Below are 26867 nucleotides of genomic sequence, written 5' to 3' on the forward strand. Positions count from 1 at the left end.
GGGGCTGTGTGCGCAGTATATGGGGGGGCTGTCTGCGCAGTATATGGGGGGGCTGTGTGCGCAGTATATGGGGGGGCTGTCTGCGCAGTGTATGGGGGGGCTGTCTGCGCAGTGTATTGGGGGGCTGTCTGCGCAGTGTATTGGGGGGCTGTCGCACAGTATATGGGGGGGCTGTCGCACAGTATATGGGGGGGCTGTCGCACAGTATATGGGGGGGCTGTGTGCGCAGTATATGGGGGGCTGTGTGCGCAGTATATGGGGGGCTGTCTGCGCAGTGTATGGGGGGGCTGTCTGCGCAGTGTATTGGGGGGCTGTCTGCGCAGTGTATTGGGGGGCTGTCTGTGCAGTGTATTGGGGGGCTGTCGCACAGTATATGGGGGGGCTGTCGCACAGTATATGGGGGGGCTGTCTGCGCAGTATATGGGGGGGGCTGTCTGCGCATTAAATGGGGGGCTGTCTGCGCAGTATATGGGGGGGGCTGTGTGCGCAGTATATGGGGGGCTGTCTGTGCAGTATATGGGGGGGTGTCTGCTCATTATATAGGGAGGTCTGTGCAGTATATGGGGGGGGGCTGTCTGTGCAGTATATGGGGGGGCTGTCTGTGCGGTACGGTATATTGGGGGATGTATGTGCAGCATATTTGGGGGGGGCAGTGTATTATATTTGTGGCCTGTGTGTTAGATGTGTACAACCCTATTTTAACAAAAATAAAATAAAAAATTCCCTATATCTCCTATGCCATGGCATGTTTTTTGCTACGAAACTGCAGTCATCTCGTCACTTGGAGAAGGATGAGAAGCGGCCCCCATCCAGAAGGACACACCTGCCACCAGATCCGTCTCTCACTGGATTCTGTAATCCCCGTCTGCTGTGTATATGTGCACCGTCCGTCTGCTGCACTGCGTCTGTTCTGCCATTTGCTCTAACTATTTTAATAAAAAAAATTTGTGTCACAACTCTGACCAGCATGTTCTCCTATGGAACACAAAGTACCTGAAGTGGTAAGAAGAAGCCCATGTGTGAGGCCCGCGCCCTGGCGGGAGCATTGAAGGGGCATCTGACAGGTGACGAGCTGCTCCTGTGTACTGTGATCACCGCGAGTTCAGAGGTCGGCACCCATAGGCCGTCCACATGCTGTGAATTACATCTTCCATCATGCTGGTAAAGTATTATGGGAGGTGTAGTCCAAAACATCTGGAATACCAAATGCGTATGAATGAAAAGCATGGTGTGTGACTGGTCAGTAACAAGGGTTGAAGCCTTGACGTGGCGTTACTGCTCACATGTGTATCCATGTGCCAATTCAACCAATGTGAGTGACTGTAACTAATACTGATTAGGTAACTATAAATACTGTGACAATGGAGAATTAAACGACTGTATCTCCTACACACTGCTTACACCGTGACCGTATCTCCTACACACTGCTTACACTGTGACCGTATCTCCTACACACAGCTTACACCGTGACCGTATCTCCTACACACTGCTTACACCGTGACCGTATCTCCTACACACCGCTTACACCGTGACTGTATCTCCTACAAACTGCTTACACTGTGACCGTATCTCCTACACACTGCTTACACCGTGACCGTATCTCCTACAAACTGCTTACACCGTGACCGTATCTCCTACACACAGCTTACACTGTGACCGTATCTCCTACACACCGCTTACACTGTGACCGTATCTCCTACACACTGCTTACACCGTGACCGTATCTCCTACACACTGCTTACACCGTGACCGTATCTCCTACACACCGCTTACACTGTGACCGTATCTCCTACACACTGCTTACACCGTGACCGTATCTCCTACACACTGCTTACACTGTGACCGTATCTCCTACACACCGCTTACACCGTGACTGTATCTCCTACACACCGCTTACACCGTGACTGTATCTCCTACACACTGCTTACACCGTGACCGTATCTCCTACACACCGCTTACACCGTGACTGTATCTCCTACAAACTGCTTACACTGTGACCGTATCTCCTACACACTGCTTACACCGTGACCGTATCTCCTACAAACTGCTTACACCGTGACCGTATCTCCTACACACAGCTTACACTGTGACCGTATCTCCTACACACCGCTTACACTGTGACCGTATCTCCTACACTGCTTACACCGTGACCGTATCTCCTACACACTGCTTACACCGTGACCGTATCTCCTACACACCGCTTACACTGTGACCGTATCTCCTACACACTGCTTACACCGTGACCGTATCTCCTACACACTGCTTACACCGTGACCGTATCTCCTACACACCGCTTACACTGTGACCGTATCTCCTACACACTGCTTACACCGTGACCGTATCTCCTACACACTGCTTACACTGTGACCGTATCTCCTACACACCGCTTACACCGTGACTGTATCTCCTACACACCGCTTACACCGTGACTGTATCTCCTACACACCGCTTACACTGTGACCGTATCTCCTACACACCGCTTACACCGTGACTGTATCTCCTACACACTGCTTACACTGTGACCGTATCTCCTACACACTGCTTACACCGTGACCATATCTCCTACACACCGCTTACACCGTGACCGTATCTCCTACACACTGCTTACACCGTGACCGTATCTCCTACACACAGCTTACACTGTGACCGTATCTCCTACACACTGCTTACACCGTGACCGTATCTCCTACACACCGCTTACACCGTGACCGTATCTCCTACACACAGCTTACACTGTGACCGTATCTCCTACACACCGCTTACACCGTGACTGTATCTCCTACACACTGCTTACACCGTGACTGTATCTCCTACAAACTGCTTACACTGTGACCGTATCTCCTACACACCGCTTACACCGTGACTGTATCTCCTACACACTGCTTACACCGTGACCGTATCTCCTACACACCGCTTACACTGTGACCGTATCTCCTACACACTGCTTACACCGTGACCGTATCTCCTACACACTGCTTAACACCGTGACCGTATCTCCTACACACCGCTTACACCGTGACCGTATCTCCTACACACTGCTTACACCGTGACCGTATCTTCTACACACTGCTTACACTGTGACCGTATCTCCTACACACCGCTTACACCGTGACCGTATCTCCTACACACCGCTTACACCGTGACCGTATCTCCTACACACTGCTTACACCGTGACCGTATCTCCTACACACCGCTTACACCCTGACCGTATCTTCTACACACTGCTTACACTGTGACCGTATCTCCTACACACCGCTTGCACCGTGACCGTATCTCCTACACACCGCTTACACCGTGACCGTATCACCTACACACTGCTTACACCGTGACCGTATCTCACCTTTTGGACTCTTGTACACGACTATATGCACTAAAACATGTATAGTGTTAGTTAACGGGCCATATTGATCGTGCGTACAGGAGCACATGGCATCTTGATGTTGTTCATGTTGTGCCTCACAATGGGCTATTGTCCCGCATTCATATGATCTATTCTCTATTCGTGCTAAACAATAGTCCCACCTGAAGCTCGACTTGCGCAGCATCAGTGTAATCTAGGATTGTGTGTACTCCTGTTGGCATGATCAATGCCAGTGCGGGACATATGGCCCTCTTGTAGGGAATACAGTCGTGTGAAAGAGGCCTTAAAATGAGTTTTCTCATCTCAGACAATAGGGGCATATCGCTTGGATATGCCCCCATTGTCTTATAGCTGCTGTTCCCCGCACCTATATTGAGAACTGGTCCCCGAAATTGGAGTATGGCGCAATGCGCATGCTCTGCCGTCCTCCACTCTTCTCTATGTGAGAGTTGTGGATTAGCAAACAGTGGTCGACGGACCCCATTAAATCTGGTGTCCTCCAGCCACAGCGCTACCTGCTCCGTTCTTAATATAGGTGCGTGTCCCATCGGTGGTACCCACACCTATCAGACAATGGTTGCATATTCAAGTGATATGCCACCATTGATTGGGATACCCCTTTAACAGCAGTTAGTCCCTTGTGTGTCCATTGTGGTAATCACACTAGTTATGTCATAGCGTCATAGGGAAATCATTAATCAAACTGTTAAATTACAATTTATTAATGAATTCCTGATGATGCTGATGGACCGTGACTCCCACAAGGGCTCAAATGAAAAGGGGCAAGATTGAACAACGAACAAGCCTTTGCTGTTCATGTGCCAATCATAGGGTCTGCGATCAATAAAGAGCCAAAACATAGCTCATTACTGATGGTATTGTTCATGGTTCACCTTTGGCAATAATGTCGTTTAGGGAAAAAAAAAATACCAAGGGCTTTTCAATAAACGTACAGTAGTGACCCTATGGTAGTTGTAATGTCACCACAGCGGTAGTGCCAAAGGTTACTGTTACCCTGTACCGGCCAATGAAAACACAAATACATCGAAGTTAACTATACATTTTTTTATTTTTGTATAAATTACAATATATCCATAAAAAAAAAATATATATATATACATACTATACAAAAAATATTTTTTTTTAGTGGAGTAGGACTGTCGTGTAGGTGGTTTGAGGTTGGCAATGGTAGCCCCCCTGTCCTCTTTATTCTCTGAGCTAAAAATACAGTCCACAGGAAAGGATGCAGGTTGAAATTGTGGGTTGTATAAGGGTCTGAAGAGGATGGTACCCGAGCATGTGTAGAGGTGGTGGGGAAAATAGTGGGACGGAGAAGTAGAAAAGAGACAGAAGGGAACACATGCCCGGGGGCTGGGAATGGGAAGGTTGTCGGTAATGGTCACTGGTGTGGGATGAGGTTGTGGGGGCCGTGGCCAATTTCTGTGACACATTCTCTAAGCATGATATTAAACTCATGCAACTGCTCGGGCGTCATTGAGTCCACCAAATTGATTATGCTTACCCCATAATGGTAGTTAGGGCTGCATTGGATCGCCGACTCTGCTCCCTCCCAGCGGCGAATCAAGGCAGCACTAAACTCCTTCTGATATTCGTCCAAACCTTCTACAGTGTTGGAAACAACCTCTACACGGTCCACATAATCATTTTGCTTTGGCCTACCGGATCTCTGCATGCTCAGCAGGGCTCTTAAATTTGGATGTCAACCTAAGAGCCTCTGTTGAGCAGAGGGATCCGGTAGGGGACCCGGATTCTCCCGAGCAGATGCATGAGGGACAGGAGGTCTGGCGTTGGCGATCCATTCATTTTCCGCATCAGGAGGTTGTTCAGTCTCCAGAGCGCTGCTCTTAGTTCTGTATGAAAAAAATGAAATAAAAATTTACCTTTAAAAACACCATCCATGTCCGATGCTACGTCTACATTACACCATAAGTTGGCTGTCCAAAACAGGGTAGCCAAACGCTCTGCTGTTACAGACAGTCCCTTAAAGGGAACCTGTCACTGGGATTTTGTGTATAGAGCTGAGGGCATGGGCTGTTAGATGGCCGCTAGCACATCCCCAATACCCAGTCCCCATAGCTCTGTGTGCTCTTATTGTGTAAGAAAACAGATTTGATACATATGCAAATTAACCTGAGATGAGTCCTGTCCCTGACTCCTCTCACATACAGGACTCATCTCAGGTTAATTTGCATATGTATCAAATTGATTTTTTTAAGCAATAAAAGCACACAGAGCTATGGGGACTGGGTATTGCGGATGTGCTAGAGGCCATCCAGCAGCCCATGTCCTCAGCGCTATACCCCAAATCCCGGTGACAGGTTCCCTTTAAATTACATTTCTTTTTACATTTCATTTACATTTCTTTAAAAAATATATATAATTTACCTTCTTTGTGCCATTGTGCGTCGTCGTAAACCAAGGCCGCTATATATGTACTCCCTGAGGTTGCGCCGGACCCAATCGGGACTGAACCTCCTTCTTATAGTCCATCCTGAAGCCGTCCTGGATAGATCAGCAACGCGTTGTGTAACCTGTTTAAATGTTGGGAAAAAAAAACATAACATGATGTAAGGTTAAGAACAATATGAATGTTTAAAAAAAAAAATTGCTGTTCTTACAACATATCTTCTGAGACACCGCATTTAAATCCCCCCAGGTCTCAGAAAGGTCAGAACATATGTCCCTCTATGGCCGTGTAAGCAGTGTGTAGGAGATACGGTCACAGTGTAAGCAGTGTGTAGGAGATACGGTCACGGTGTAAGCGGTGTGTAGGAGATACGGTCACAGTGTAAGCAGTGTGTAGGAGATACGGTCACAGTGTAAGCAGTGTGTAGGAGATACGGTCACGGTGTAAGCGGTGTGTAGGAGATACGGTCACGGTGTAAGCAGTGTGTAGGAGATACGGTCACGGTGTAAGCAGTGTGTAGGAGATACGGTCACAGTGTAAGCGGTGTGTAGGAGATACAGTCACGGTGTAAGCGGTGTGTAGGAGATACGGTCACAGTGTAAGCGGTGTGTAGGAGATACGGTCACAGTGTAAGCAGTGTGTAGGAGATACAGTCACGGTGTAAGCGGTGTGTAGGAGATACGGTCACAGTGTAAGCAGTGTGTAGGAGATACGGTCACGGTGTAAGCAGTGTGTAGGAGATACGGTCACAGTGTAAGCGGTGTGTAGGAGATACGGTCACGGTGTAAGCGGTGTGTAGGAGATACAGTCATGGTGTAAGCGGTGTGTAGGAGATACGGTCACAGTGTAAGCGGTGTGTAGGAGATACGGTCACAGTGTAAGCAGTGTGTAGGAGATACAGTCACGGTGTAAGCGGTGTGTAGGAGATACGGTCACAGTGTAAGCAGTGTGTAGGAGATACGGTCACGGTGTAAGCAGTGTGTAGGAGATACGGTCACGGTGTAAGCGGTGTGTAGGTGATACGGTCACGGTGTAAGCGGTGTGTAGGAGATACAGTCACGGTGTAAGCGGTGTGTAGGAGATACGGTCACGGTGTAAGCGGTGTGTAGGAGATACGGTCACGGTGTAAGCTGTGTGTAGGAGATACGGTCACAGTGTAAGCGGTGTGTAGGAGATACGGTCACGGTGTAAGCAGTGTGTAGGAGATACAGTCGTTTAATTCTCCATTGTCACAGTATTTATAGTTACCTAATCAGTATTAATTACAGTCACTCACATTGGTTGAATTGGCACATGGATACACATGTGAGCAGTAACGCCACGTCAAGGCTTCAACCCTTGTTACTGACCAGTCACACACCATGCTTTTCATTCATACGCATTTGGTATTCCAGATGTTTTGGACTACACCTCCCATAATACTTTACCAGCATGATGGGAGATGTAATTCACAGCATGTGGACAGCCTATGGGTGCCGACCTCTGAACTCGCGGTGATCACAGTACACAGGAGCAGCTCGTCACCTGTCAGATGCCCCTTCAATGCTCCCGCCAGGGCGCGGGCCTCACACATGGGCTTCTTCTTACCACTTCAGGTACTTTGTGTTCCATAGGAGAACATGCTGGTCAGAGTTGTGACACAATTTTTTTTAATTAAAATAGTTAGAGCAAATGGCAGAACAGACGCAGTGCAGCAGACGGACGGTGCACATATACACAGCAGACGGGGATTACAGAATCCAGTGAGAGACGGATTTGGTGGCAGGTGTGTCCTTCTGGATGGGGGCCGCTTCTCATCCTTCTCCAAGTGACGAGATGACTGCAGTTTCGTAGCAAAAAACATGCCATGGCATAGGAGATATAGGGAATTTTTATTTATTTTTTTGTTAAAATAGGGTTGTACACATCTAACACACAGGCCACAAATATAATACACTGCCCCCCCCCCCAAATATGCTGCACATACATCCCCCAATATACCGTACCGCACAGACAGCCCCCCCATATACTGCACAGACAGCCCCCCCCCATATACTGCACAGACCTCCCTATATAATGAGCAGACACCCCCCCATATACTGCACAGACAGCCCCCCATATACTGCGCACACAGCCCCCCCATATACTGCGCAGACAGCCCCCCATTTAATGCGCAGACAGCCCCCCCATATACTGCGCAGACAGCCCCCCCATATACTGTGCGACAGCCCCCCCATATACTGTGCGACAGCCCCCCCCATATACTGTGCGACAGCCCCCCAATACACTGCGCAGACAGCCCCCCAATACACTGCGCAGACAGCCCCCCAATACACTGCGCAGACAGCCCCCCCATACACTGCGCAGACAGCCCCCCATATACTGCGCACACAGCCCCCCATATACTGCGCACACAGCCCCCCCATATACTGCGCACACAGCCCCCCATATACTGCGCATACAGCCCCCCCATATACTGCGCACACAGCCCCCCATATACTGCGCAGACAGCCCCCCCATTTAATGTGCAGACAGCCCCCTATATACTGCGCAGACAGACTCCCAAATATACTGTGCAGACAGCCCCCCAAATATACTGTGCAGACAGCCCCCCAAATATACTGTGCAGACAGCCCCCCAAATATACTGTGCAGACAGACCCCCCCATATACTGTGCAGACAGACCCCCTATATAATAGAACCTATATATAGGAGGACAATCAGTCAAGAACCAATATGAGAATAGCTCCTGCAAAGGGTTAAAAGTGCTTTTGGCATGGATATTCATGCTTACCCTCGGCGCTTGCGCACTGGGACGTAATTTTTCCCTACCATCACATTGCGCAGGCGCGTCTCGGCTCCCAGACGCATGCGCAGGTTCCCGGCGTGCTGCTAAGTTCAGCCTTGAGATTTTCACTAGAGCGTCCTTTTGGGCATGCGCAGATGGAGAAAAGTGAGACACGCCCCCCGACGTCATCGCTCATGCGACAGGAAGTCAGAGGGTAGGGAAATCTCACGAGGTAGGGCAGTATAACGCGTCACCGGATATTGTAGTTTGGCTAACAGCCTTCTTGCTAGGAAATGATACGCACTGAACTACCAATCCCATAGATCATTGCGCCGAGGGGGTGACGTCACTAACGTCTAAGTTCCTATTCCTGTGTGTGACAAACCCGTAGACCAATAGGAAAGGGAATGGTTGGGACGGCAGCCAGTGAGAGCGCCGGGATCGAGGAGGGCGGGGTTTAGACTTGGTTGCTGGGGCGCTTGGGTGGCGGGTGTTTGAAGATGGCGGATGTTGCTGGGGAAGGAGCTGCGGCGTATTGGAGTCTGGACGGTATCCTTTACCGGGAGGTGTGTGTGAGAGGAGAGACGGACGCGGCGTCCCGGTGGTGTATGTGCGCTGCTGTGGACGGAGAGCACGGGTCATGTCAGTGTATGTAGAGGGTCACTTACCTGCTGTCACCCATACAGTGTGGGCACAGGCGCTGGGGCATCTGCAGGAGGCCGTTTGCAGATTTTGGAGGGTGTCTGTGGGGAGTGTTGCCCCTTCCCCCTGAGCAGCACCTGATGGAGGAGAGGACCTGGCTCCCAATCCTCATTCTGCTTCATCCCAGAGGTGCTGGCTGGGGCTGAGGTCAGGGCTCTGTGCAGACGGCCCGGCTCTGGACGGGGCTGAGGTCAGGGCTCTGTGCAGACAGCCCGGCTCTGGACGGGGCTGAGGTCAGGGCTCTGTGCAGACAGCCCGGCTCTGGACGGGGCTGAGGTCAGGGCTCTGTGCAGACAGCCCGGCTCTGGACGGGGCTGAGGTCAGGGCTCTGTGCAGACGGCCCGGCTCTGGCTGAGGTCAGGGCTCTGTGCAGGCGGCCCGGCTCTGGCTGGGGTCAGAGCTCTGTGCAGGCGGCCCGGCTCTGGCTGGGGCTGAGGTCAGGGCTCTGTGCAGACGGCCCGGCTCTGGACGGGGCTGAGGTCAGGGCTCTGTGCAGACGGCCCGGCTCTGGACGGGGCTGAGGTCAGGGCTCTGTGCAGACGGCCCGGCTCTGGACGGGGCTGAGGTCAGGGCTCTGTGCAGACGGCCCGGTTCTGGACGGGGCTGAGGTCAGGGCTCTGTGCAGACGGCCCGGCTCTGGACGGGGCTGAGGTCAGGGCTCTGTGCAGACGGCCCGGCTCTGGCTGAGGTCAGGGCTCTGTGCAGGCGGCCCGGCTCTGGCTGGGGTCAGTGCTCTGTGCAGGCGGCCCGGCTCTGGCTGGGGCTGGGGTCAGAGCTCTGTGCAGGCGGCCCGGCTCTGGCTGGGGCTGGGGTCAGGGCTCTGTGCAGGCGGCCCGGCTCTGGCTGGGGCTGGGGTCAGGGCTCTGTGCAGGCGGCCCGGCTCTGGCTGGGGCTGGGGTCAGGGCTCTGTGCAGGCGGCCCGGCTCTGGCTGGGGCTGGGGTCAGGGCTCTGTGCAGGCGGCCCGGCTCTGGCTGGGGCTGGGGTCAGGGCTCTGTGCAGGCGGCCCGGCTCTGGCTGGGGCTGGGGTCAGGGCTCTGTGCAGGCGGCCCGGCTCTGGCTGGGGCTGGGGTCAGGGCTCTGTGCAGGCGGCCCGGCTCTGGCTGGACCTTGATTTGTGCACTGGGCGCAGTCATGCTGGGACAGAAAAGAAGCCTTCCCCAAACTGGTGGAAGTGACAATTGTCTAAAATGACTTGGTAGCTAAAAATAAGTTAAAGGGCATCTGTCAGCAGATTTGTCCCTATGACACTGGCTGACCTGTTACATGTGCGCTTGGCAGCTGAAAGCATCACATGTTCATATGTGCCCGCATTGCTGAGAAAAATGAGATTTTAATATATGCAAATGAGCCTCTAGGAGTAACGGGGGCGTTGCCATTGCACCTAGAGGCTCTGATCTCTCTTCACTTTGACAGGGCAGTAAGTGTAAATGAGATCACGCCTGGTCCTCTCCAAGTGCAGAGGGTGCAGCGTTTGTGGTCTTCTTTACTGTACTGACGGCTTTCCGAGTACATTACTATAGACCCGCGTTCAGGCAGGAGGACACGGCTTCATAGATCGTTCTGATGCTGTAGGTTATCTGGGAAATGCCACCGTCACGTGGGGTACGTTTCCTGGACTGAATATGCAAATTGGCCAAAAGTAGACTGCATCAGTGTGCCTGAACAAAGCGCTTGAATTCACTGATCAAGGCCTCATGCACAAGACCATATCCGTTTTGCGGTCCGCGAATCCGTTAAATACGGATAACTTTTGCGTGCAAGCCATAGTTTCCTCATTCCAGTTCGGAACCCAGACAACCCCTTTAAGGGCCCTTTACCCAGGCTGAGAATCTGTCAGGTAAATGCTTATGAGAGTTAAAATCCGGTGGCGTAAAGGTGCGCCGATTACCCGATGAGCGGACAAAGCGCTGATTCATTGGGTAAATGGATCGTTTGTGTGGTCGTCTAAATCATTGTTTACCGGCAGCCAACAATGATGTGTGGGGACAAGCAATGGCGTTAGCGATCGCTCCTCCCCATACTGTGGAGGGGATCATGTAAATGTGTCTCCTCCATTGTCAGAAATGAACGCTATCTACCCAACAATCGCCTACTGAATTGTCCTGTCTAAAGGTACCTTTAGGCTTGTGTGCACACGACCGTATCCCTTTTGCGGTCCGCAGATGCGCAGTGTGTGCTGTCCACATTTTATTTGCAGACCCATCGTTTTTAACAGGTCCCTGGTCTGCATTTCACAGACATATTCTTTTTGCGGATCGGACATAAGGATGCGGAAAGCACATGAATGGTCATCTGTCCATTCCACCAAAGAAGTTGGAACACGTCCTGTACTTAGGACTGTGGACCCATTAAAATTAATAGGTTCGCAAAAAATGTGGAGGCAACATGCACCGCATCTGTGTTGTGCATATCCGTGATTTGTAGATTGCCAAAAGGATTAGTTTGTGTGCATGAGGCCTAACCCCCCCCAGACGCTTGGAACTCGGCTTGTGACCAGGGGCTGTTTTAGGCCTCGTACACACGGCTTTTGCTGGCCTTGGATGCGGTACCATGGCGGACCAATTCACTTGCACGGCTTGGTTCTTCCGTGGGGTTTCTCGCCGTGTCACACCACACCGCAAAAAAATAGAACTTGTTAAAAAAAAATTGTGCACAGATCACAGACCCATTCAATGGGTCTGGATCCGTCGCGGCAGCCGCACGGATAGTTCCCGTGCATTGGGGACCACAAATTGCCAAGAAACACCCGTGTGCATGAGGCCTTAGACTGATGCAGGTTTTGAAGTACAAAACACTGACGTATGATCGTGGCCTGTGCGTGTCGCATACTGTGTGGTGTCGCGTATGTCCTGTTTTTGGGGTGTGGGTTACTACACAGGGTTCTCCTCTCGCCACAGCGTTTTCCTTAATTCCATTCCAAGATTCGGATCAGGAGCAGCAAATGGTGTACATCCCAGGTGAGTCAGTGCCCCGCGTCCTCCTGGCGCAGTATCCGCTTTTATTCCTCACCAGATCTCAATCGCTCATGTCTATAATCACAGCTGACTTTCTGCAATTCTTTCCAGTCTATACAATCCTCTACGACCATGATCCTGGTGGTTTGCTACAGTGTATCAGTGCAGGCTTGTTAAAAAGGTCTTCACATCTCGACACGGATATCCCACAAATGTCAGACAGGTGCGATCTAGGACCTGCTCTTATCTCCAAAGTGAAGGGAGAGCACCCTGCGCATCCGCAGCTCGCTGTCCGTTCGCTGCTACGAGACCTCAGAAAGCAGCGAAACGCGTTCACTCTAAAGTCCCCTAGCAGTGAATGGAGAGGAAGTGTGGCCTCCTGCCCATCCACCGCTGTGGGACTGCTGCAAATGGCGCACTCCTATTTTCGGAGTGTAAATAGCAGTGACTGAAGGGTGGCCATACATGCACAGCTGCTGCCCCTTCATTTTTTGGGGCCCCGGTCTAGAGATAGGTGTGGGTTCCACATCTGGGACCTGCTCCTATCAGACATGTCCTGGTTGAGATTGGTAAACTCCTTTTTAAAGAACCTATTTCAGCTGGATCAACCCTATTAAACAGGCATACTACCTGGTAGAGTTGTCCCTGCTGATTAAAACGATATCCGTCTTGTGAAGAACTGGTTCTGGCTTTCCTGAGAAAATACTTTTTTATTCTTGCAAAAAATGGGCTACAGTGCACTGAGGGGCGGAGCCTGGCCGCTATTCAGTGCTGCCCACGCCCTCGGTGCACTGGCACCATAATTTGCATAAAGTGTACTGCTCCAATGTGAGGGTTGTCTAGACTGGACTTGGGGTGTACACGTGGCGTCCGTGTTGTGGCTGATCTTGTTTCCTGTTCATGGTTTTCAGGACTCTGTAGAGAAGGAAACTGCAGACCAGTCGCCAAGGCTAAAAGTGTAAAGACAGCTGCTCCAAAGTCGGGGAACTCGCGCCCTAACTGTTCTGCAGGGATGGATTTGTTATCGGACTGGGGGCAAAATCATTGTGAGCAACAGGTAGGTTCAGGCATTGTACCAGCAATACAAGTACTGTATGGGTCTTTGCCGATCCACAGAAACTTGCAGACTTGATCACCAAGTGCATTGTTGGGGTACTTTCACACTTGCGGCAGAGGATTCCGGAAGGCAGTTCCATTGCCGGAACTACCTGCCGGATCAGGCAATCTGTACGCAAACTGATGGCATTTGTCAGACGGATCCGTCTGACAAATGCATTGAAAAACCAGACCTGTCTCTCCGGTGTCATCCGGAAAAAACTGATCCGGTATTATTATTATTATTTTTATATTTTTAAAGGTCTGCACATGCGCATCTGGCACTAATACACTTCAATGGAAATTGGTGCCGAATCCGGGATTCCGGCAAGTGTTGAGTATTTTTGGCCGGAGAGAAAACTGCAGCATGCTGCTGTATTTTCTCTGTCCAAAAAACGTAAGAGGGACTGAACTGATGCATCCTGAACGGATTGCTCGCCATTCAGAATGCATTAGGATGAAATCGATCAGTTTTTTTTTTCCGGTATTGAGCCCCTTGGAACGGAACTAAACACCGGAAAAGAAAAACGCTAGTGTGAAAGTACCCTTGTCCTGTCACGTGTATACAATCCAGAAGATGCAATGTCTTCATTTTCTTCAGATTTTGTTATGTTGCTACCTTTTCTTAAATAAAAAAAAAAATATTCAAGTGTCACGCCATCAATCTGCACTCTACCCCCCATATTGAGAAAGGGAAAACAGAGGGGGAGATTTATCAAACTGGTGTAAAGTAGAACTGGCTTAGTTGCCCATAGCAACCAATAAGATTCCACCTTTCATTTCAAGTTAATTCTGGTTGCTATGGGCAGCTACGCCAGTTCTACTTTACTCTAGTTTGATAAATGACTCCAAGAATTTTTAGCAAATTTATTAAAAAGGAAAAACTAAAATTTCAGATGGACAGTATTGAGACCCTTTACTATGATGCTGGAAATTTAGCTCTGAAACCTCCCATTTCTCTTGATCATCTTTGAGATGATTGGAGTCACCTGTGGTAAATTCAGTTGATGATGGGACATGATTTGGAAAGACAGTAAGAGGGGTGACCAAGAACCCAATGGTCACTCTGGCTGAGCTCCAAAGATCCTGTGTGCAGATGGAAGAAACTGCCAGGTTGTCAGCCATCACTGCAGCACTGCACCAATCTGGGCTTTATGGCAGAGTCGCCAGAAAGAAGCTTCTCCTCAGTAAGAGACACATAAAAGCTGCCTGGAGCTGGTAAAAAAGCACCTAAAGGAGTCTCAGACAGGGAGAAACAAGATTCTCTTGTCTGATGAAACCAAGATTAAACTTTTTGGCCTCATTTTTAAGCGTCATGTCTGGAGGAAACCTCCCCAATACCATCCCTACAGTGAAGTATGGCGATGGCATGCTTTGTGGTTGTTTTGGGACAGGGAGACTGGTCACGGTTGAGGGAAAGCTGAATGGAGCAAAGTACAGAGATATTCTTAATGGAAACCAGAGTGCTCTGGACCTCAGACCGGGCTGAAGGTTCACCTTCCAACAAGACATGGCCCTGAGCACACAACCTAGACAACACAGGAGCGGCTTATGGACAACTCTGTGAATGTCCTTGAGTGGCCCAGCCAGAGCCATGACTTTAACCCAATCAAACATCTCTGGAGACCTGGAAATGGCTGTCCACCGACGGTCCCCCTCCAACCTGACAGAACTTGAGAGGATCTGCAGAAAAGAATGGGAGAAAAATCCCCAAATCCAGGTCTGGAAACCTTGTGGCATCCTACCCAAGAAGACTGGGGGCTGCAATCACTGCCAAAGGGGCTTCAACTAAGTCCTGTTTTCACTTTATCATTATGGGATACTGAGTGCAGAATGATGGGGGAATTATTTATTTTATTTTAGTTAAGACTGCAACATAATGATATGAGAAAACTAAAAGGGTCGGAAGACTTTCTGAAAGTACTGTAATATATATCAGGGGTACTCTAGTACTTTTTAATTTTTTTTATAAAGGTTCCCATACCTGGGTCTGCAGTAGGCTGAAGGTACAAGCTGCAAAAAATAAATAAAAATGTAAGCAGAGACACCACCAGTGGTGTGCAGCGCTACAGCAATTTTCTTTGTACAATAAGCCAGGCCTCTAATCCCACTGTATCCCTTTTTTGCTCCCCACACAGTAAAAGTGCCACCTAACAATAATGATGCCCTTTTTTGCCCCTCGAACAGTATATCACGTTAGTACCACCTCACAGCTGGGTGATCTGTTGGTTCCCCCACATTATATGATGCCCCCTAGTGCCCCTGGCTCGCCATGGGGTTACCTAGATAAAGCTGCCAGACCTTCTTGTTGCTTACCCTAGGCCAGTGATATCACGACCATCTGTCAGTCTTGGAGCAGCTCAGGGCCATTTAGGCGCATTTCAGCTCCAATAACTTAAGTCAGGTGACTGATGGTTGTGATGTCAGTGGCCTAGGCCCTAGGGCAGTGGTGGCGAACCTATGGCACGGGTGCCAGAGGCGGCACTCAGAGGTGTCTCTGTGGGCACCTGCACCCTGGAAAAAGTTTATGGTGCACCAATATGCCTTAGACTTTTTCTGCAATACATCAGTGCAGGGTGCACTATGGACAGCGCAGGCAGGCTATTATAGCTAATGATAAAGTACATGGAAGATATACTAGATTGGACTGTAGTATTCAGGTTACATTGCCATGTGGGCACTTTGCAATAAATAAGTGGGGTTTGGGTTGGGTCTCTATAAGGTTCACCATCACTGCCCTAAGGTGAGACGGCTGTGGTACCCACAGGAGGGCCAGATCCTTCTCTCACAACTGATCAGAGGGAGTCCTCCGTGTTAGACCCCAACTGATCAATTGCTCATGATTTATACAGACTGACTGTTTTTATTGTTTACCTAAGGTGCATAAGGGCCCGTCTTCCTTAAAAGGCAGGCCCATTGTATCGGGGACAGGCAGCCCGACACATCATTTGGGGATATATGTGGACCATATCCGTAGACCCTTTGTGTTTGCTTTACCATCGTACACTTGAGATTCTATGGATGTCCTCAAAAAATTGGATGGCATCCAATTAGATCCCGACACATATCTGGCCAGCCTTGATGTCGATTCTTTATACAGTTGTATCCCCCAAGCAGCGGGCTGTGAAAAAGTGGCCCATTTTCTACAAGAAAGCGGAGAACACCTTCACCCACATAATGAATTCGTTCTGGCACTCTTAGAATTTATCTTGACCAAGAATGTATTCCTCTTAGACAGAAAAGTGTACCACCAGCTCAGGGGGGTGGCAAGGGGGAGTTCTTGTACCCCAAGTTTTGCCAACCTTTACCTGGGCTGGTGGGAACGTAATGTTGTGTTTGCTGAGATGTCACCGAATTGGTCCCAACACATTCTAATGTGGCTTTGCTTTATCGATGACGTGTTGATTTTATGTAAAGGGAGTGAACAACAATTTCAGATGTTTACCAAGTCATTAAACATCAATGAACTTGGTTTATTCTTTACGTCGGAGATCCACAGCGATGAAATTACTTTTCTGGACTTGAAGATTGCAAGGGGACAGGACGGCAATATAGTCAGTAACATCTTCCGCAAACCCACGTCTTCAAATACATTGCTACATTGGGACAGTTGGCATCCCTACCCACTCAAGAGAGACCCAAGGGTCAGTACCCCAGGGTAAGACGTAATTGCAGTTCACTAGATAAATATCATGTGGCTGCTGAAGACCTCCAGGATAGGTTTACTAGACGGGGGTATCCACCTAGAGTTTTATACAGGGCTCATCAGCATTCCCTGTGTAAAAATAGGGATACTCTCCTGAACCCCAAAGCAAAACCAGAAAGTGACAACACTGTTCGACCTTTGACACAGCACATAGTGAAGTTCGGCACATCTTAAACACCTACTGGGGTATTCTCAAATCAGACCCCAATATAGGGGAATCTGTGGGCATGGCTCCTGCAATAACATATCGTCGTGGCTGAAACTTGAAAGATCGCCTGGTACATAGTTTTTTTCAATCACCGATCAAAACTACCTGGTTCAGCAACGTCCCAAAGGGGAAATATAGATGTGGAACGTGTGTTGCCTGCAATGTCATTCTGCAGGGCAGGCCTTTTACATGTACCAACACGGGCAAGGTTTATAATATCCGATCATTTATTAATTGTTAAACCTCCCGCCTTGTGTACCTTATTACATGCATGTGCGGTATCCAATACAGTCCTGATCAAAAGTTTAAAACCACTTGAAAAATGGTAAAAAAAAATCCTATTTAGCATGGCTGGATCTTAACAAGGTTCCAAGTAGAGCTTCAACACATGCAACAAGAAGAAATGGGAGTGAGACAAAACATTTTTTGAGCATTCAATTTAATGAAGACAACGAATAAACTGAAACAGGCTGTTTTTCAGCTGATCAAAAGTTTAGGACCACACCTCCCAAACCCCCCCCCCCCCCCCCCAAAAACAGAAATCCAACTTCCAAACATGAACTCAGTAATGAGTAGCTCCGCCATTATTGTTGATCACTTCAAAAATTTGTTTCGGCATGCTTGATGCAAGCGTTTCCATGAGGTGAGTGGGAACATTTCTCCAAGTGGTGAAGACGGCCGCACGAAGGCCATCTACTGTCTGGAACTGTTGTCCATTTTTGTAAACTTCCCTTGCCATCCATCCCCAAAGATCCGTTTGCCTTATTCATTAAAAATAAATAAAAAAAAAGTCAAAAGGTTTTCAATTGCACCATATTGTGCATTACACTGTAAGTTAGGACAGGTCTGTTTGGCTCCGCATAGTCAGACAGTCACCAAAACGCTGCAAGCTGCGTTTTAGTGACCGTCTTAAAAAAACGTAACGGAGGCCAAACACAGCCGAATTGATGCATTATGAACGGATCCTTATCCATTCAGAATGCATTGGGGCTGAAGTGATTCGTTTCAGGGCTCTCACAAGTGGCCCAAAACGGATCTCACAAGCGAACCCAGAAACACCAGTGTGAAAGTAGCCTTAGCGGGTTTATATATTTTTTAAACATTCTCTTTTTATTAAAGTAGACATCAATAAAAGCATAATATCACATATACTTTTTGACAATTTAGGAAAAAGACATGACCAGTGCAACTGGTCTAAATGGCAAATTAGTGCATATCACAAGTATAACCTCAATCGAAAGACAACAAGTGGTACATAGACCTAACTTATCATGCATTGTGATATTGCAGGATCCATACATTAGATTTCCCACTTGGAAAGAGCATAAAATAAATCACATACCAAAAAATTGGACCATGAACATAATCCTAAGACAAAACCTAAAAGTCGAGTTGGTTCACCCCTAAGATCTGATCAGCCGTGTTCTGGAGTCTATATACCAGCTAGTGTATGTTTTTAGCCCTGTTCATCTTCCACGAAACTGTAGCACATGTTAAGATAAAACCTATCCTTATTCTCGGATTAGTTCCTCTCTGGGTTGAAAGGCCTCTGTTCCCCAAACACTTTCCGGTTGGAGGTATCTCAAGCTCTCTGTTCCTGTTGGGTAACCATGTGCGACAACCAAGGTTGCCAAGTTTTCAAAAACCCCTGTCTGTTGTGAGACTCCCAACTTGCCAATTCCTCCATTCTGCATAAGTGATTCATTTTCTCATACCACATGGCTAAACTGGGCGGTTCTATAGTTCTCCACAATGCTGGGACCAATAACTTGGCGGCTGTTATCATATGTGTCTGTAGGTTATTTTTATTAGGAGTAAAATTGCCCTCTGGTTTCCACAGTAGAACTAGGGAGGCAGTAAGTGACAAGTTTCCTGTACAGATCCTATTCATAGTGTCCTCCACTGAATCCCAAAACTGTCTAATTTTATGACAATGCCACCATATATGAGAGATGCTACCTACATCCTCCAAACATCTCCAACACTCACTAGAGCTGATTAAGTGGATTTTTTGGAGGAATTCAGGTGTACGGTACCATCTAGTTAAGGTTTTGAGTGAGTTCTCCTGCACTCTGACACATCTGGAAAAACCATGTGTGTGACAAAATAAAGGTTCTGCTGGGTTCATCAAGATTTATCCCTAACTCCCTCTCCCATTCCTTAAGGTAAGTGGGCGGGTTGTCCCCTCTTTTTTTCTAGAATCTGTCTGTATATTAAGGATAAAGTTTTAGGTGGCAATTTTGGCAATAGAACCATGGTCTCCAACCAAGATGGATCTATCTTCGGGCAGATGTTAGACACCTTAAACTTCTTACAGGTTACTTCAAAGTCCCACTTTTGAATATCTGACCCTACTTTCGGTGACTCACCTCTGAGAGATTCATAGAGATCAGTGACGCGAGGTAGCTTCAAAAGGTCCCCTACTTTGAGCTCTGAAACAGATTCCCACACCGGATTAGTCTCTATAACTCTATCTGAAAGGACATAGGGTAATATATTAAGGGGAGCAATAGGGGACAGATCTCCTTTGCTTAGGTTTAACGCTGATGACCTCTGACACTCTTTAATAGTGTTTTTAGTTATAACGCTTATAAGTTCCTGAGGGTTTAAAGTTGGAGGTTTATGCCATAACAAGTGTGCACTATTTTTTCCCAATACCTCTCTTTCAAAGCGTACATGCAATGGGTTATCTCCAGATCTAGTTAAAGTCAACCATCTCTCTAGATGGATAGCTTGAACATAGGCAGAGATATCTGGCAGAGAGATTCCCCCATGCCTCTTCTTCCTTATAAGTAGAGAGTAAGGTAACCTAGCTTTTTTGTTCCCCCATAGAAATTTCCCCATAACAGATCTCAATCTGTTCAGGAACGATCTGGGTAGTGCTATTGGGAGGGAGCGACACATATATAGTATTTGGGGTAGGATGTATGAGGTTAAAACATTTTTCCGTCCTAACCATGAAATCCTGGGTGATAAGGATTTATTCAGGAACGCTTGCACTTTTGTTAATAACGGAGTATAATTATCATTCACAGAGTGTATAAGACACCAGTGTTTTTACGGAAAATTGGGGTCAGGACTGATGATAGGTGTCCGAAATGTATGGTGGATGGAGCGGATCTGGTGCATATGTTGTGGTCGTGCTCGGTTATAAGTGGATATTGGGAAAGGGTGATGAATAGGATTAACCGGAACATGGGGCTGAGATTGCAAAGAGATCCTAAGATGTGTGTGCTGGGATATGTGGCTGAGATTGGAGAGAGTGAGTTGGTTAAGGTGGCGGTGGGAAGACTGCTTTATGTGGCTAGGAAACTGGTGGCGCAGAGGTGGATCCAGGGGAGTCCGCCAACTATAGAAGAGTTTGAAAGGAAGGTGAATGACATGTTGATCTTGGAAAAGAGTGTGTTTGTAAAGCGTGGCTGCCCTCAGAAGTTTGAAAAACTGTGGAATGAATGGTTGTCTCATACTCATCTCATGTTATAAAATGGGTTTGAAGGTCTAATACTCCTTTTTCTTTGTTGGGGGGGGGGGGGGGACGAGAGGGGAGGGGGGGGGGGAGATGTCCTGTTGGTCGAGGGAAAGTTGACCTGTTTAGGGATATGGTAGATTTTGGGGGATGTTTACTCTCTGCGATTTCATGTACTCAAGTGTGAGTATGCTGTGCTATGGTAATAATTATTATGCTTGTTGCTGTGAGCCATGATGGAATTTTATTCTGTTATTCATTTTGTCATATAGTGATTGTGAATCCTGAAAATGTCTTTTTTGGAAAAAAGAAAACAGAAATTTCAATTTCAATAAAAATGATTTGATTTATAATAACGGAGTATAATTAAGCTGGAACAGCTGGGTAGGATTGGCTGGAATCATAACACCCAAATATTTAATCGCAGTGGAGGGCCACTTAAAGGGGGACATACCTCTAATCTTTCTCAATTGTGAAGGGGTTAGAGAAACTCCAATGGCTTCAGACTTTTCCATGTTAATTTTAAAATTGGAAATCTCCCCAAAGGCTTTAAAGGTGTCTAATATTTGCTTCATTGCTTCGATAGGGTTGGTGACTAATAGTAGCAAGTCGTCAGCAAATGCTGCCATTTTCTGCGTGTCCCCCCTGAATTTGATTCCCTTAATACTAGGATCCTGCCTGAACTTTAATAGGAGCGTTTCTAGAACTAATATAAATAGAGATGGGGAGAGGGGGCATCCCTGCCTAGTGCCATTCTTAATAAAGAAGGGGTCAGACAATGTACCATTAACTAAAATACGGGCCATGGGAGCTGAGTACAGGAAGAAAATTGCCCTGACAAATGTATCAGGGAAGCCAAATGCCAATAAAGTACTACGCATGAAAGGCCACCCAACCCTATCGAAAGCCTTTTCAGCGTCTGTCCCTAGTAATATTAAAGGCATATTTTTCTTTTTAGCATAACAAACTGCATTTACCACTCGGCTAACATTGTGCCTGCCTTCTCTGCCGGGCACAAACCCCACCTGCTCCTCACCCACCAACCCGGGTAACAAACCTGCTATACGATGACTTAGCAATTTAGCCCACCATTTTAAATCTGTGTTGAGGAGCGAGATGGGGCGATAGCTACCACACGCTTCAGGATCCTTCCCCTCCTTGGGAATGATAGTGATAGTCGCTTCCTGGGCCTGCGAAGGGAGGACAGAGCCACCAAGAAGGGAGTTGCACATCTTGGTGAAATGTGGAATCAATATTTCTGCAAATTTCTTATAGTACACTATAGGAAAACCATCTGGTCCTGGGCTTTTCCCAGATGGAAAGTAAACGGCTCCCTCCTCCTCAGTAAACGGCTTCAGTAGATCCGTCCTGTCTCCGGCAGACAAGGCAGGCACATCAATAGATTTCAGGAAATCATCTATGTTATTTTGCAGCACCGCAGTATCCCTAGTTTCTTGCCCACCTTCTCCTTCCAGATTATATAGCGAAGTGTAGAACTTGCAGAATTCTTTCGCTATGGCTGGTGTAGCCTTTAGTCTGTGGCCTTCTTTAGATTTAATTACTTGAATAAAGGACTTATTCCTCTGGGACTTTAGCAGGTTCGACATTAATTTAGAGCCCTTATCCCCATGTGAATAATATTTAAAGCGCAAAGCCTGTAATATTTTAGCTGATTTAATGTTCAGTTTGTCCTTTATCTGTGATCTTAGGGATTTTAGCTGATTTAAAACCTCAATCGTTTGAGACTTTTTATGAAGCTTTTCCAGTGTGGAAATCTGCAAAAGCAGAGAGTTTATCATCTGTGTTCTCTGTCTTTTAACTTTGGCACCTATGCTGATAAACTCTCCCCTTACTACAGCTTTGTGGGCCTCCCACAATATCGGGCATGACATCTGAGGGGTTTCATTTAAGCTAAAATAGTCCAGGAGTACCTTCTTAATCCTATCTTTATGTTCGTTCTCTTCCAAAAGGGTTGAATTGAGCCTCCATGACCAGGACCTCACAGGCATACCATTCAATACTACCTTCAGACTCACCGGGGCATGATCCGATATTGTGATCGACCCTATGGAGGCTTCCTTAACCATGGGAATAACAGTGTTAGATAAAAATAGATAATCAATGCGCTGGTAGGAGCTGTGCACTTTAGAGAAAAAGGTGAAGTCCTTCTCCTCTGGGTGAATCAATCTCCATACATCAGATAGGCCCATATCTGCCAGAGTTATCTGCAACCTACGCTTCTGTCTTCCCGATAACTGGGACGTGGCAGATGTGGAGTCCATCCCATGATCCAGTGCCAGGTTGAAATCACCTCCTAGTACTAAAATCCCTTCAGCGAACAATTTCAAGGAGTCTAAAGCCTGTATCAGCCATTTAATTTGGCCCTTGTTTGGTGCATATATAGCCGCGAGGGTGACCATTGAGTTTAATACCTTCCCCTTAATAAATAGGAACCTGCCGTTGGGGTCAATTAATTTCGCTGTTACCTGAAATGGGATATTCTTACTAAAACCAATAGAGACCCCCCTAGATGCCGAAGAGTGAGTGGCATGATGCCAATCTGGGAACTGTTTACTGGACATATTGGGGACATGGTCATGTCTGTAATGTGTTTCTTGTAGGAACACAATATCAGGGTTTTCCTTTCTAAGTGTGTGGTAAACTTGGCTACGCTTCTGCGGAATGTTCATTCCATTCACATTAAGTGAATATAGTGTAATGTGCGTAATATCTAGAGTACTGGGTATCTAGACCAAACTCCTCACTAATATCAGTGAACCAAGAAACTCGACTCGAAAAAGTAAAATAAAAAGACATTAAGACATAAAGAATACATATAAACAGAATGAAAGGACTTCTCAGTCCCATAGGCGCTGTACAGCGCAATGGTGTAGTTACATTTTGTGAATAAGAGATTGGGGGAGGGGACATAGGTAAAGACTTCTAGAAAATTCTAGATGAACCACTCACCCGACCTCTTATATAATTTCAGTAAAACTGACCGATTAACATTAATACTTCAAGGGTTCAGAACTTGTGTCAAAGGTATGGACCAACATATTGCTGTTCCTCTACCTCCGAGGCCTATGGTAATATTACATTAACTAAGCCTCTCTCTCAGTACCAAGGCATACCAAACTGAGCGTCTGACCAGATTGCTAGCAATAGCTGAAACTGAACATTCTTAACAGTGACAACTTTAAATCTCTACTACTAAAGAGCACATACATAGTGAGTAGATAAACAAAGGTTCTCTCTGGGACAAGTGACTACCATGAGAGAAGCTAAACTTCAACCTCCTGCGTCAGGAGACAACAAATCAGTCCCCCATCAGCGGTTTCTTCTTTGAATTCTTGTGCTTAGGCGTATTCCGCCAGGGTAACGGGCCAGAAAGCTTCGGCAGCTTCTCCATATTAGCTGAAGGGAGCCAGGAAGGGATATCCAGGGGAGAAATCTCCATGGCCTCCCATAACTTGGTAAGATCATCTGGGTGCCGTACTACAATTTGTCGGCCGTTAATAGTGGTACTCAGACCAAACGGAAAAAGCCATCTCATGGGCAGCCTCCTCTCCCTCAATACTGCCGTGAGGGGTTTCAAGGCCTTTCTTTTTGCCAGCGTGCTTGCTGCCAAGTCCTGAAAGAACAGGATTTTGTTCCCCTTAAAGGCTACCTCTTCTCTCTCTCTTGCCTCTTTGAGCACTGCAGATGTATCGAGGTAGTTCAGTAAGGCACAAATGATATCCCTGGGCGGTTCACTTGCAGCAGGCTTAGGCCTAAGCGCCCTGTGCGCCCTTTCAATGATGATATTTTCGGCCCGCTCTGCTCCCACAAGTATGGCAAATATCTATTTAACACTGTCCAGCAATGCTTCTGCCGCCACCGATTCTGGGACCCCCTTTATCCTTACATTTTTTCTTCTCCCCCTATTCTCTTGATCCTCTAAGTGAAGGTATACACTGTCCACCTGGGAGCCTAGTGATCTCACATGGCTTTGTAGGCCCTTGCTATGCTGTACCACAGCCGCTTGAAATTCCTCCAGCGCTTCAACTCTCTGCCCCACATGAGTTACCTCCGTTCTGATGACCGCCAGCTCCGTCAGCACAGGGGATAAGGCTTGAGCCAGAGACTGCTGTAAAGACCTCTGCAGAAAGGCTCTTGTGATCGGAGCAGGATCCGGTTCGTCAGGTAGATCTGAAGGAGCGCAGGAGCTTGCATCATCTGAATCCATATCTAGGGCTGCCGCATTGTCCTCAGCCGCCGCCATCTTCCCTCTGAGTGCAGGAGACGCCGTCCTCTTGTAATGGTATTTATCTAGATCTCCATGCGATTTTCTTGATTTCGTCACCTGAGTGGCCTCTCCACCTCTCTCCTTGTTAGTTTTGCCCATCTTTATATCGGTCAGGGCTGTTAAAAGGCTTTAGATCGGGTGGTATGGTGAGGAGCTCAGAGCTCACACGTCTTCCACCATGCTCAGTTGGCTCTGCCCCCAGCGGGTTTATATATGAGAATTCAGTAACTTTTCCCCCCAGCATTGTCTGGTTCATTTAAACACCTATGTGCCTTTAATAAGCAGTTCAGTCAGGGCCACTCCCTTTATAGAGCTGCAATATGTCTGTGGTCTAGTGTCTCGGTAAACCAAACATCTATACAGAGGATAGATCATCAGTTACAAAGATAACCCCTTTAAGTGCCCCCTCACAGTAGGTTGATTCCTTAAAGGGCTTTTCTGAGATTTTCATACTGATGACCTGTCTCTCTGGATAGGTCATCTCTGGATAGGTCATCGGTATCGGATCGGTGGTGGACTGACATCTGGAACCCCTGCCAATCAGCAGTTTGAGAAGGTATTGGCACTCCTGTGAGCACCGTGGCCTTCTCTCAGCTTTTCCTAGACCAGTGATAACACGTTCATGTGTCGCTTGGCCTTGGAGCATCTCAGTCCCATAGAAGTGAATGGGGCTGAACGTGATGCTGAGCAAAGCCGCCATACTATGTAGTGCATGGTGAAATGCAGGAAGGCAGCGGCACTTGTAGGAGGACCGGGACTACTCCCTGCATCTCATTGTATTCAACTATGGCCCCATGCACACAAATGTGCCCCCCCAGCATCCATTGCATTTTCTGAAATGACTTCAGTGTCCGTATGTCTGCATGGCCGTTTTGCAAATAAAATAGAACATGTCCTATAATTGTCTGCAATACGGACAAGGATAGGACTGTTCTATTAGGGTCCGGCCCTTCCGTTTGGCAAAATGTGGGAGGCAAGCGGGCAGTATCTGTGTTTTGCGCATCTGCAATTTGTGGACCGCAGAACACCCAACGGTTATGTGCATGAGCCCTATTATCTGCATCCGGAGGACACCAATACAGTTGGAAACAGGACATGGACCACAGCTGACATCACATTACATGCCTTGTACCAAACCTGAGTTATTACTTTTGTCGTACTGTACAGTCAGTTCTTCATTCTCAGAGCTGAAATCTGTCATCTGATGTAGGAAATAGAAATGTCGCCCCCTCCCGCTTGCACTATAGGAGCTTAAATACGTTTTTAACAGTTGAGTTTGTTGACTGTCTCCGGTAACCACCAGAATTGTTACTGCAGTTCACTGATCAATGGTGGCTACTATCATTTTTAGTCCTAAACTACAGTTGAAAAAGCGTCCACCTGCCGCAATATTGACAGGGCTGCACATGGCCTACGCAGTCGCGCCTCTGAATCCGAAGCACAGCCTTTGCCCTTGTTCTGCTAATCGGACCAGCGTCTCAGGCAGGAAATTGTCGGGGCCGGGCTAAATGTCCTGCCCTGTTAATCTCGTGGCAGGTGGGCTCTCCTTAACCTGTGGGGACAGCCCCTCACACTTGAAGTAGTCCAGCTGATGAGACATATTAATTCACGAATATCGAATTGCTCCTCTCCTCCTAAAAGTAAAGATTGTTATCCAAAATTATGGTTGCGGTACTTTGTATCTACGCGATATGGGAAAACTAACTGGTGGGGGTCTGACTGCTGGGATTCTGAGGAAGGGGTGATGATCTATGGGACTGCAGGAGATTGGCAACTACAGCACTCGGCTGTTTCCGGCAGTCCTATATAGAATGAACGGAGAGACGGGGACTATGCTTGACCTGCAGATCCATCAGATCAGGAGAACGGGACCTTGGGTTTCTTGGGATTG

The 26867-nt window shown here is 47.7% G+C and overlaps 1 protein-coding gene across 1 annotated transcript in view; it reads left to right on the forward strand.

Moving 5' to 3' along the window:
- The first annotated feature begins 9043 nt into the window (after positions 1–9043).
- The window catches only part of KIAA1328 (KIAA1328 ortholog), a 167646-nt gene continuing 149822 nt past the window's right edge, over positions 9044–26867 (forward strand). Inside the window, exons 1-3 of the mRNA XM_044292623.1 lie at positions 9044–9105; positions 12181–12216; positions 13125–13270. Of these exons, the coding sequence (XP_044148558.1) occupies positions 9057–9105; positions 12181–12216; positions 13125–13270 (231 nt within the window). The 5' untranslated portion in view covers positions 9044–9056. The remainder of the gene's footprint in view (positions 9106–12180; positions 12217–13124; positions 13271–26867) is intronic.

The sequence above is a fragment of the Bufo gargarizans genome, chromosome 1, assembly GCF_014858855.1.
Source record: "Bufo gargarizans isolate SCDJY-AF-19 chromosome 1, ASM1485885v1, whole genome shotgun sequence".
NCBI classification, from domain to species: Eukaryota; Metazoa; Chordata; class Amphibia; order Anura; family Bufonidae; genus Bufo; species Bufo gargarizans.